At 38.3% G+C, this 13432-nt stretch overlaps 1 protein-coding gene across 2 annotated transcripts in view; it reads left to right on the forward strand.

Moving 5' to 3' along the window:
• b4galnt4a (beta-1,4-N-acetyl-galactosaminyl transferase 4a) overlaps nucleotides 1-13432 on the forward strand; it is a 155708-nt gene that overhangs the window by 103326 nt on the left and 38950 nt on the right. For both annotated transcript variants that reach the window (XM_031283034.2, XM_031283035.2), the window contains one exon: nucleotides 7268-7335. In XM_031283034.2, the coding sequence (XP_031138894.1) occupies nucleotides 7268-7335 (68 nt within the window). The remainder of the gene's footprint in view (nucleotides 1-7267; nucleotides 7336-13432) is intronic.

Here is a 13432-nt window from a genome sequence, read left to right on the forward strand (position 1 = left end):
CAGAAAACTCAGATTGGACAGATATAGATCTAGCTAGCTGTCTCAATTTACCCTGCAGAGATCTGAGGAGCAGTTAACCATAGTCCTCATAAATCCACCGGAGTTTAAAATTCCAACACAAAGAAAGCGGAAGGTAACATCCAGGCGAAAAGAGCGTGATCCGGCGAAATTTCCGGCAGCACTAGAGCAATCCCGGAAGTGGAACGTCGTGGATATAGACTACTTAGCTCCTTACACGTACCAGCCCGCTGTGGTCAGTGTGTTGGAGGAGAGAGGGGGGGATTCTAATAAGAACACTCTCCTCAGTCCTGCTGGGACATTATCTGTGCGAATACGAATGTACTTAATATGAGTGAGGATCATCCATTGTCCCGTCTTGGCATTAATCATATTTTTTTTGCCCGCAGCTAATCTGTAATGAGATTTTCCTTCAATCAGAATGTCCCGACAGCTCCCACAGAGCTTCCCACAGAACCAGACCAGGGCTTGTCTGATATCGAGAGAGCTAGTGGTCATGTCTGTATGTTTGTGCAGACACATACGGGCACTGATGTATGTCATATGTGATATGATACCCATTTTGTCTGGTTCAAAAAGCAGATACACAAAGACACACGGGAAACTGGGTCAGGGAAGTTTAATCAATATGAGACTCGACAGCAACAGTAGCTGCTCATTCTCAGACAGACAGGACTGTCTCTACAGTAGTAACAACTTAGCTTAGTACCGAACACTAAGGCACTAAACTGTCCTAGGCCTTTTCCACTAAAGACATTTTGACATGTCAGAGAAAAAAAAGCACAGGGGTAAATAATAAAATAAAGGATGGCTGAATTACATTTTGCTGCATCGGTTTCAGGGTCCCATTGTGCGTGCTGGCTCGCTGTCATGTCTTCCTGGGACTCTTGAATAGAACGAAGCCATCGTTAATGTTATTAGTAACGCCTGTGCCTTACCTACTATGACAAATCAAAATGACTGCTGTAAAAAATGCCTATTCTGGTATTTTTCAAATACTTTATTGCCAGGTAACAACATCCGTCTAAAAATAATAAATAGCACATTTTGGATTTAAAACCATGACAAGCGTATAATGAGTTTCATTCTTTATTAAAGTTCCAAGTGGAAATTTCCAACCTCCATGCATCTAGTAATCTATTTGGAAAGACATGAACAAAACAAACATGGTAGAAAATGGATGCCAAGATTAAAATTTGAAACCTGCTTGAGATGGGCAATCCATCATAGCGAGCAGCATGTCAATGTCTGCTTTTATTCTTGTTGCAGTTACATTTAGTGTGGATAGAACGGTTGATTCAAAAAAACTCTTACAGCTGTATAACCACCCATTGATAATGTAACTTTGACAACAATACAAACAGACATAAGGATAATTGTGATGGATTATTGGACTTAAGCCAGTTTAAAGTATCTGCAGGTTGATTTTATGCCAGACTAAAATTAATGAAAATCAATGACTGCCTCGAAGGAGGGATAAACACCATTTTAAAACCCTACACTTCATTCTAATGGCCTTGTCTCATGAACACCGTAAACATGATCTTACTTGAAGGCACCAAGTATTTCTGCTTAATGAGACCCAGAGGTCACAATAATCAAAACAAAGATTGTTGTTGACTATGGCCTTGAGTGCACCTGCTTTGCTTCACCATTAAATGAAGTTAATTGCAATCAGGCCAATGACAGCACTCTCTGTGGTCTGTACCGAGATCAAAGTGTTGCAGTCAGTATGCTTTTCTGGAGCCTCAAAGTCAGTTATAATAACCCTGTTAACTTTTGAATATTTTGCATGCATACGTAATTTTGGAATACTTATCATTTTAATATTTGGCTTTTCTTACTTTTTTCTCCTTAGTAATCTAGTCAGTGGCACATGTTTTAGGGCTTGAACTTGTGAGTGATGTTCAGTGTGAATGATTTATCAACACTCCTCTAAATCATAAAGTAGCAGGGTCAATAGTCTCACTCACAGCAGACATTATGACTCGTCATAGCAGAAACAACACAGGTGGAATTAATGACATTGATGACATTGATTATAACTCTGTTCCACTAAAGTGGATGAGTGAACCTAACAGTGAGCCAGAATGCACAATAATAGGGCCCTCAAAACACCTTAACTATTAATTAGTCACACCTGTGCTTTTCCTGCCACGACATGGCCTGCCAAAATGTCGGTCGTTCATGTTTGCAAATGGACTGATTAGTGATACTGTAGGTAGGGATTGTTCGAGTTGAGTGGTGCTTGATCAGGTGCAGTGTAATGAATAGTTTTAGTCCTTAGAAGAGTAAAAGCGGATAATCCCTCGTTAATATCGTTAAAGTTTTTTGCTTCACACAAATGTTATATATACATTTATACTGTTTATATATATATATATATGCCATTATTCTACTAAGAAGAATGCTACCATTCTTCTCTCAACCATTTCTCCAAAAGTCAGGTTTCCTGTTTTCTATGTTTTCCGCTAACATGAATGAATGCAGAATAAGAGGAAGAAAACACATTGAAGTTATAACACAGGTCAGCTGGTTCTCTATTACTTTTTCTCTTCTCCTATGAGAGAAAAGAGGATATTGAAGTGGAGGAGTTGATAGAGAGTGGAGGAATGTCTCTATAGCTCCATTACACACTCATATTTCTTATATTTTTTTATTCTGTTTTATGTTTCATTCTTCAGTGTTTCAGGGCCACTGGCCATCTGAAATGAGTTTTCTCGAGGTACCTACATATGTGTGTGCGATGTTCACACAGAGACACTGTGTGTGTGTGTGTGTGTGTTTCAGTGTAAGATATTTGGTCCCCAAGTTTCCTGCCTTATTTCTCTGAGGAGACTTCTAAAGTAGAAACAAAATAAGACACTAGCAATGTTTCCATCCACCTGTCAATCGAATTATCTGAAGTTCGCTAAAAACATTCATGTGAATAAAGCTGGTGAAAGTGTGTTGCCATCCAATGGCTTTAAAGTGAATAAAAACCTCTGCGTAATGATGTCACAGGCTGTTTTGCAATCAAATTGGTATATCGAATTGATTTGAGACATTTTAAGGTGTTTCCATTCAGTTTTGCACTGACTCACACAACATTCAAGCAAACATTTGCGAACAAAGTTTGCTAGCCAAAATGGTGTCCTGTACCTACAAATGATTAATATTGCACAAGTTGTAATAGTGCTTATGTGCCAGCTGATAGCGACATATCAAGCTATAAGACAACAACACTAAAATATAATAGCCGTTCTATTTCGCTCATAAATTAAATTTAAATCTCCTCTCATCTCCTCTTTCGTCCACTTATATCTGTCTGTTGACACCCGCCATGTCTGCAAAGGAAGTGGAAATACGTGGTAGGAATGAATAAAATTTCTTCATTTTATGGAGGGTTGCAACCATAAAATGACCTAAAACGTAATCGGAATTCATTATTTATTTGGCAAATAACGTTTTTCATTAGCATTTATCGCATTAAACCGCTTACAGATTAAGAGAAAATCCAATGAGATCAAATGTACAAACTTTGTGTCGATATTCATGAAATTCAATTGAATTTTACTGTTTCCATAAGGCATTTTTCATTTGATATTACTTTATTTGCATAAAAACGTGTGGATGGAAAACTGGCTAATATGTCAGTAAGGGGGTGTGTGTTCCAATATGTAATATGAAGACGTTTGTGTGCGTTGCCCCTCATGACTCCCTGGCTGCTTGCCTTCTGATTTACCTCCCGCCTACTCTGGTGAGGAGATGGTACTTCCAATAAGCAATGACTCATCGTTCAGTGGGAAATCATGTCTATGTGTGTGTGTGTGTGTGTGTGTGTGTGTGTGTGTGTGTTGTGTGTGCGCTTCTCATGTCTATACTGCATGTGCGTGCTTACCTTGGAGAACATCTGCCACTTTCATGGGAAAGCTGGGGCGCTGCACGTATTTTGTCCTTGAAACTAGGCTTTGATCCTGCCATTGTTCACGTATAGCAGATTAACCATCTGACAAGGAAGACAAGAGAAAAACAACCTTTAATTTTGGAAGGTGAAATGCTCTTTGACACTAATGCTTCCTTGTGTTAAACTACATATTTTAAAACCCTTAATTTACAGCTTTTCTCAAAAGAATCTAGAGCGTCTTAAAACCCTGTGTAAGGAGATTGTTTGAATTACTGACAAATTCAAGTGAAGGAAATGGATGGCCATACAAGAAATGTTAATGAGGTACTGTATGAATTCAAAACCTTATAAAACATATGCAGTATATTGTGCTGGGAAAAAGTCTTGCATGAATCATAAACATTTGCCACCTGTATTTTGCAACAAGAGTCATTTGTATGTACCATTAGGAATGAGGAAGTCAAGCTTTAAAGGGGAATACTCTAGATGTTATAAATATCTTGGTTCAGGCACAGTGTAAGTTGAAAGTCTAGGTCTTTTTGAATTTCGCTACTCAGAATCAGAATTTATCTAATTAATATCCATCTCAACATTAAATTTACCTTCAGGTTAATTCAATCAGGAGAGCGTTTGTTGCAAATATGCAAAGGTTTATTTGTACATATGCATAATATGAAATGTGATTGGCTCGTGAAATTCATGGCCAATTTTGGTTAGTTTAACTGAAAAGTGAACGCCTCGAAACAGCTGATCAGTTTTAGGAAGAGAGAGAGGTGGATGAAGTTTAGAAGTCTTCCTGAAAGAATTTACGCTGAGCTTCATTTCTTATAATAAGCTGAGATCATTTCTGTTTGCTGTCGCAGTGGTTGATTTTTTCCTTGGAATTTTCATTTGCTTTGGAAACAAATGGAACGATTGTTCAACGATTTCAAAATAAACATTTAAAAAAATGTACTTTATTTAAAATCAGCACTGCACAACATGATTTTGCGAGGGGAATAATGTTTGCACTGCTGCCTCTGCTGTGTGATCACTCTCTTCTTCATCTGAACAGTAGCTCTTTCCAGAGAAAACAATTCACTCACAAAGAAAATATAAACATGTATTCAGTTTAAAGTTTTAGGTTGCATCTTTTTGTATTCCTGCTTTGAAAGATTTTAAAGTTCTCCTGAGGTTCCTACTCCATTCAGCTATGATTTGTCAAAGTTATTCAACTTTCACTGAAGATTGGCTGCTTCTCCAGAAACCAACAGCACTTTGCAGTGACACAGTTTATTTTGATGGTAATTATTTTGAGGGAGATACTAGTTTAAATGAGATTCTACTGCACGACTGTCTTCAGCCTTTCTGTCGTAAGTCAGGACGAGCTGAACAAAACTGAATGAAAACTGAAAGCAGTCTTGGAGTTAAATGAGTAACGGTATTATTTCCCCCAAACAAGCATAGACGATACAGAAGAAAGCACTGGGAGGATTGTGACTGATAATTACTTAGTGCAGCATTAACTGTTTGCAGTGCTGGTAAGCAGATATAATTGTTTTGCTGACTGACTGGTGTCCAAAAACCAAATGTTGCCGTACTCACAAGCCAGACTTTAGCATAGCATCTTTAAAACTAAGCCATATTATTGTTTTCGACTAACATACAATACCAGCCAACACACATGACATTTAAGAGAGGGACTGACGAGTGCAATGGGCAGTTGGGCTAACAAACCCAAGTTTATATGCTGGTGTACCAATAACACCAATCTGGGGGTGTGGAGAAGAAGTGAGCTTACGAGACCTTCTCACTTGTGCTCGAGGCCAGTGGCTCGAGGCTACATTACTAATATAACACATTTGAATGTCCTATATCAACTATATACAATGTTACAGGTGCACTGCTAAATCAATGGAGTGCTCATCAACACGGTCTGATGTCAGATGGTTCACAGACCATCTGATGCACACTATTGTCCACGGATCATTTACTATGAAATTACCAGCCATCAGCGCTAATTTAAAACCTACCTAAAACCATGTCAGCATCACATCATTTATGAGGGAAACATGCTCTCCACTCCACTTTACATAACTATCATTGAAAAATCTACACAAAGCAATTTTCCGCAATTGTTTAAAAAGAAGGTTTTCATCTTAAATGTAAACTTAGTAAATTGAGTTTAGCTGAGTGAGCTTAATCTACTACCTTACTCACTTTTTCATTTAAATATTCTCTCCCAGTGATTTAATTTCTACCATTCTTGCTGTGCCGGAGGAGGAATACATGAAGAGACTGTTGGTGTGGAAATGTATTACGGCAGCAGTGTGCTGTGGGCTTCAGAGTGAAGACATAGTAGTGCACATTGTGTCCTCCTCTCCAGCCAACTGCTTCACAGAGACTCTCAGAGGCTTTAGCACTGCCAGGGGCCTGGTTGGTTTTGAACAGACATTACTGCCTTTTCTGTGGTTTTCTTCCCATACTGGCTCTCTTCTTACGCCAGCAAACCAGTTCAGAGGTGCCATTGTATAATTGCCATTTCATATGTGTGTGCGTCATTATCTTGTAGGTGTGCATTACTGTGTGCGCTGCACTCTGTGAAAACATTGCGGTGTCCACAGTGAGGGTCCGCCGCTATTTACAAGTTGAAAGGCTCTTGTGATGTGTTAACACCACGCGCCCGCAATGTTTTCTGACCAGTTCCAAACCCAGACGTGTGGCCAGCACAAACAATTAAAGGCATGCCCACTGTGATCTTAGCCTTATTCTTTCATAATGGATCATCAGCAGCAGGGGCCCTAATTAGTCGCGTTGGCTTGCTGAGGAAATGAATGGGCACTGATTCGACCGCAGGGCTGAAACAAGAGCCCCAAGAGTCCCGATGAGCCGGCTTCTTAGACTCGATATTGGCAGGGAGTGGTTCTTTCTGATTGTCTGTTTATAGCCATAGCTCTCATCTGTTTGCTCACTTTGCCTATCAGAACTAGCCTCCTGATTGACTCTTCCTGGGATTATTATCTTGTTTACCAATTACTCTTTACTTGTTGTGCTATCATATAACCAGGTAAGCGATCAGGATCTTGCAGCGTGCTTTTCAAACGACCTATCCGTCTTCTGGATTCAAAATGAGCTGATGACTTTTTGTAATCCAACCTTATTTACACATAGGATTTTTCCAAAACAGTCACCATCAGTGCCTATAAATCATAAAATGTGGTGTTTTTATCTCACAAAGTTGATTTTTAAGATGGATTTTTCAGGATGAATACTCTTCACTTGCAAACTGTGCTTCAGAATTTCTTATGCTGCCCTTATCCACTGCTCTCACTCTCTTTCTTTCACACTCGCTCTGATCTGTGCCTCCTGTCTTGTGTGTTGCAGCTGGGTACAGAGTGGACTGCTCCAGGCGAGTTCAGCAAGTTCAGGTCCCAGTCCTCCAAGTCTGTGCAGTAAGTACCTGTGACAACCACACACATTTCTTAATGGCACAGTTAATTCACTCTCAAGCTGGTACAGAGACCAAAACAAAGCCCTGCAAACATCTACAGTAACAGTGAGCTTGACAAATACACACCACCAGTGGAGTTTCTCACAGGACTGGTCCGGTAAAGTGTCTCTCTACCTGTTAAGTAGCAGTTTGTACCGATCATGCTCTGTGTAGAGTCAATTCATGTCAGTCTATAGCCTCTTTTATAACATAATTGCTTCAGAGGGCTTTTACTGCTCACATGCAAGAGGAAATTGATGGCTCAAGTGTTCACTGGACACTTGTGTGTCTTCTCTGTGCATGTGTGTACTTTTCTCTATGTACGAATTAACATGTCTAGAGTGCTCTCTTCAGGTGGAGGGTCATAACTGTTGAAAGGACTCTCACTCTCTGAATGTAAGATGAGAATGTATTACCCTCTTCTCAGATTTAACACATCTCTCTCCCTAATTGCTGGGAGCTGCTCGCATAAAAGCCCCCTTTAATATTAGCACTGATCTGCAGTCAGTTTGCTCATTGTTAAGTTGATATGATTATGCAGCAAAATAGTGGTGCTTCTATTCCTTTGAGGTTCCCACATTTGCCTGATTGGATGAAGATGTAGAGTGCTGGCTTAAATTATTCACACACACACACACACACACACACACACACACACACACACACACACACACACACACACACACACACACACAGCCATTGGTGGTTGTAGTGAAGGGTCAGAACGTTTTAGCACTTTTAAACGGAGCAAGTTGGATGATGAATGCACCCAATAAAGAAAAAGAAAAACTGTTTTGATAATGTTGAATGAGTATTTACTGTACAGCTAAGCCGTCTTTCAAAAGTTGAAAGCTGTGGGTGATGGATACAATGTCAGTCTGAAACATTCTTATCATGGTTGACTGAAAAGTCAAGTACAACTGGTCAAAACTGCTTTCTGGGGCTTAGTCATATGGTTTAGATCTGTATGCTAATATTAATTGAGCAGCTGTGAGAGTAGGGGCTGGGCATTTTGAGGAGGAGTACAGTAATGTATTCCTTTTTGCTCTAACGCAGTAATATAACGCATTACTAATTAAATTTCGGTAATATTATACTCGTTACAATGTCAGTAACGCGAGTTACAACGCATTTTAACGCAACATTTAGTGGTGCGTTGGTTTCTTCATTCAATTCACCAACACCGCAACACATTTCTTCACAGGAAAAAAAAAAAGCTGTATTATTTTCCTGTCGCTGTATTTGATGGTTGAGATGACTGCAGAGACAGATACATTTGCGAGATGGATATTATTTTCAGGAGTTATTACGCTGCGTTGAAGTGAGTTGTCCTGTTCCTGTTCCCGTGGTCAGAGCCAGAGACGGTACGGACAGCATGTATGTCCCAACAGGTGACGGTACGTCAGCGGCTGACAGATATAAACATGTTGGGAATTAATGTTGAGGCTTGCTACACGTAAATATCATTGCATTTTTATCAGCCGTGGAGAGTAACTCTGCCTGTAGTGGCATGGCTTCGAATGACGACCAAAAACGCTTGTCTTTTACTGTGACCATTTACTGTTCAATATGTTGCAGTTTTACAAACAAAAAAGTGAACAACTTGAGCCTGACGGACATGTTGCATCTCAGTAAGCTAGCAAGAGTAGGCTACACAACAGACAACTTCCGTGTAGCCTACTTCAAAATAAAAGCACTTCCTGTGACGCTTCGCAGTAAAACTAAATTACTGTTAAATAAGGTTGTGTAGGCTACCTTTTCACAAATCAGCTGTAAATCAAGTACTGTAAATAATGTTAATAGTGAGTTTTAATCACACTATAATTGAACATTTCCTTTAGAGTGTTTTAACCTAAACATGAATTTCTTATTGAAGTGTTATAAACAAACATTTTACAACAATGCCGTACTTTTAATTGAGTATTTTCATTTTCTCCTACTTGCCTATTATACGTTTTACTTATCTATTTTGTATAGCTTTAGTTACTTTGCATATTTATATTAATTATACAAAATATGAATAATCTATGATGTATTAAAGTGGATAAAGAGGAGACTTTATTGATCCGGTGGTGAAATTCACAAGCTAGCTGCCAAATCAAACTTCCCCTGTTATTTTGGTGAAAGTAACTCAAAAGTAATGCAAAAGTAGTGTAACGCATTACAATTCAGAGACAGTAATATTGTAATATAACTAATTACTCTCAAATGACAGTAACTAGTAATCTATAATGTATTACATTTTGGAAGTAACTTGCCCAACACTGGTAGGCATTAGCATGTTTATTCTGCATCTCCCTACCAAGTGAGAAACCATAGATGGTTTCAGACTTTACACTGTGACTGAGGCAATCACAAGGGTGCTTGTAAAGGCAGATTTCAAACTAGGGTCAAAGATTTAGTTATCAAGACAACATTCTGAGAATTTGTACTTCATCTAAACAACAGAGAGGTCTGTCATTTTATTTTTTACAAAGATTGATTGCTCCATAATTGACAAAACTGATGTTCTAAGATGCTATATTTCCATTGACTGCAATAGCTTACATGAGGATAGAATTAAAAATATTGTCAAAAATTCAGTTTCTGAGATAAATTTACCACACTACTTCTGCCATGAGATCAACATGTTGTTATTTATTTTTATGAATATTAGAGATTTATTTAGGGAGATTATACAGTAGTTGTTTACACTACCTTTTACAGTAAAACATGTTGATGCACTGTGGGCTCAATTTTTGATAAATAAAAAATCTGGCTGGATCGTTTGTGGAGAACAATCTGAAGATACAGTGGAGCAGTTTTGGTGTCCATTAAGCAAAATCTGTAAGCGGAGATAGGTTTAATTTAAGTTTTTCAGTTTTTTCAGAGTGATGGACTTAAAAATTCCTGCAAGCTCGAAGCATTTGAACATTTCTGCTCAATTACACTACATTTTGGTCTAAAGTGCTAGCATGTGACTGATTTGTTATGAATTTTCACTCAATTTCAGACAGTTGCTGTAGCGCCACCATCAGGACACAGCGCCAGTTTAGGAAGTTAAGCATATGACTGGACCTATGTGCAAAGTTTGAGGATTTTTCGTGCATGGAAAGGCAGATTTGCTGTTAGGAAGAAGAATACTACAAGAGCGTCAGGCAGCAGAGCTGTCTGGCCCCTAATAAGGATTAAACTATAATATTGATATGTATCGCAACATGACAAATGAATACAAAATCACATGCAGGCAATGAGCTGTCCACTGTCATGCACTATATAACACCACACTGTTTTTTTGTGTAAAAACCTCAAAGACTGATTTTGTTTGAATTGTAACTTCTTCAGAATCATTCATTTGTAGAACAATAACATAATGTGATAATACAAGATAAGAATCAGCAAGTATATGTTAACAGTATACACCAGACTGATGATATGATTAATAGTAGGATTGGGCATCGAGAACCAGTTTTTTATTGGAATCGGAAAATTTGGTTTAGAATCCAACCATCGGTTCCAAATGAAAAACGCGCAAGTTTTGGTTTCTGTAGCAGCCACCGTACTTCCAGGTGCTTGTTGTGTTGCAGCCATGGAGCACAGTAACTCTCACACACACACACACACACTCTAAATTGTGACTTTATTTTACATTGAAGATGCCCGGTAAAACTGCAAAATGAAATAAGCATGTGACCCGTTTTAACTCCACCCCTCAAAGAATCTGAATCGGGAACCGATAAGAACCGTAATCGAAAGGAAAAATCAGAGTCAGAATTGTTAAAATCAAAACGATGCCCAAACATAATTAATGTTTGTCTGTATTAATGTAGAGATGTGACATAAATATAATAAATATAATAAAAGGATGGATGGATGGATGGATGACTAGATAGATAGATAGATAGATAGATAGATAGATAGATAGATAGAAATCAGTAACATATTATGGTAGGAATATAATATATGCTTTATTGCAGCAATATAACAGGACAGAATTAAGTAGATTGTCAAATACAGTATAAAAACAGTGTACAGTATGGCATAATGTGTGCCTGTTAAGACCTGGCTAGGGACAACAGATGGAAACTAGCACTTGTGGCTAACTCTGGCTTGTTTACAGCAAGTAATTTGTCTGTTGATCAATGAGCATTGTCCCTATCAAATAAATAAATAAATAAATAAATAAAATAAATAATATAATATATAACAAAATATATCAAACCTATATATTACAGTTGTATAATCCAGCACAGTGACAATGGAGAGGGAGAGTAGTGTGAGTGTCTCAGACACTGGAGAATATATCATCATGATACAATTCTGCCTAAAGTCGATAAATGGTACTATTGAGTCCAACCCAATCAGAAAGCCATCTCATATCGGCAGGGCAAAAGTAAAAACCCAAAGCAGGACAAGAGTGCACATGTGATAATATACCAGATTATGAAATATACATTCAAAAGCCTGATGTTTCATAGAAACAGTAATATGGTTTACTCGTTTAATTGCTCATGAATCGGTTTGCACTGCAGCAGTAGCAGCAATAGCAGCAGCAGTATTAATGGATGTGTGAAGCAGGCGTGTAAATGGCGAAAGTGAGTGTAGGTGTGCAGTTGGTGCTCTGGAAAATCATGACAAAATAATGACTTCACGATCCTGACTGAACTAAGGAGTAATATATATGAGCTAAATTTGTGGAATATTAGAGTGATTTAAGTACCAACTTTGAAACCCCAGTTGGTGTTAGTTTTAGTACATTTTACTCATATACGCACTCACTCACACAGATCCAAGACCCTGATCCTTTGCATCCCACAGACCATTTGTCTAATGTGTGCTACAGGTTTTCTTTTTACAGAAGCTTTGAGTTATAAACTAAATAGATGATACAACTTCACAGTACTGCAAAAATAAAACATACTGCATCAAATTAAATCCTAATATCATATTTTACCCACTGCTATATTTTAAAATGAAAATGGCATTGTAATCATGCCCACTGATACACATTCATATCATGTGCAATATAGTCATGCATGTAGTCACGTTACGTGAATATAGTGGTGCCCAGCATCATGCAAGAAAGACCACAAGTTCAAACTATGACAACAAAAAGGACATGGAAGACATTCAGTAAATGTGTCTGATGGCATACTATATATTCTTTGATTTGAGTACCATATTAATTTGACATTGCTGTTAATTCAGTCTGGCTCACTGTATCGCTCCGATGTCTCATCATGTGTCAAGGTCTCATCATAACTGTGTATGTATCATCCTGAGAGGGATTATTAAAATGCATTAAACCACAAGAAAATCTTCAATGCTCTTTAAAAACCATGCATACATTGAACATTCTGCCTCCCTTTCAAAGCTACACATTGGCGCGCACTCATGAACACACACACACACACACACACACACACACACACACACACACACACACACACACACACACACACTTAATTTAATGAATGAAAATCCATTAATGCCATAAGGGACTGAACGCAGGCCAGGACCTTGTGGCGAGTATTTGTGTTTGTCTGTGTGTTGGATTAACTGAGCCTGGTTAGCACAGAAGACACACCAGACTACAAGGGAGCACAGAGAGATGACAAAAAATTAACTAGTAAAAGAAGAAGAGACTGGAGGAGGATGCAGCTGAAAGTTTTTCTATTTTCTCCTCCTGTCTGACAAGCACCTTGCGTTCTCCCGACAATAGCAAGACAACAACGTGACGCGTGACGCGTGACGCGTGGAGGCAGAATATGGCAGGAACATTAAAAAGGTTGTTCAGCAGAGGCATTTGTATCAGAAAGTAATGACGTACATTTACTCAAATACAATTGTGAAGTACTTGTACTTTACTTGAGTATTTACACTACTTTATACCTCTGCTCCAAACACTACAGCCGCAAATATTGTATGTTTTACTCCTCTACATTTATTTGATAACTTTAGTCAATAGTTCCTTTTCAGATACAGATTAATAACACAAAGAATAATCAACAAATAAATGATGCTGAAGTATTGTCATAGGTTAAGACAAGACTTTGTTGATCCTCTGAAAATTCAATTCA

The sequence above is a fragment of the Sander lucioperca genome, chromosome 7 (genome assembly GCF_008315115.2).
Source record: "Sander lucioperca isolate FBNREF2018 chromosome 7, SLUC_FBN_1.2, whole genome shotgun sequence".
Classification (NCBI taxonomy): Eukaryota; Metazoa; Chordata; class Actinopteri; order Perciformes; family Percidae; genus Sander; species Sander lucioperca.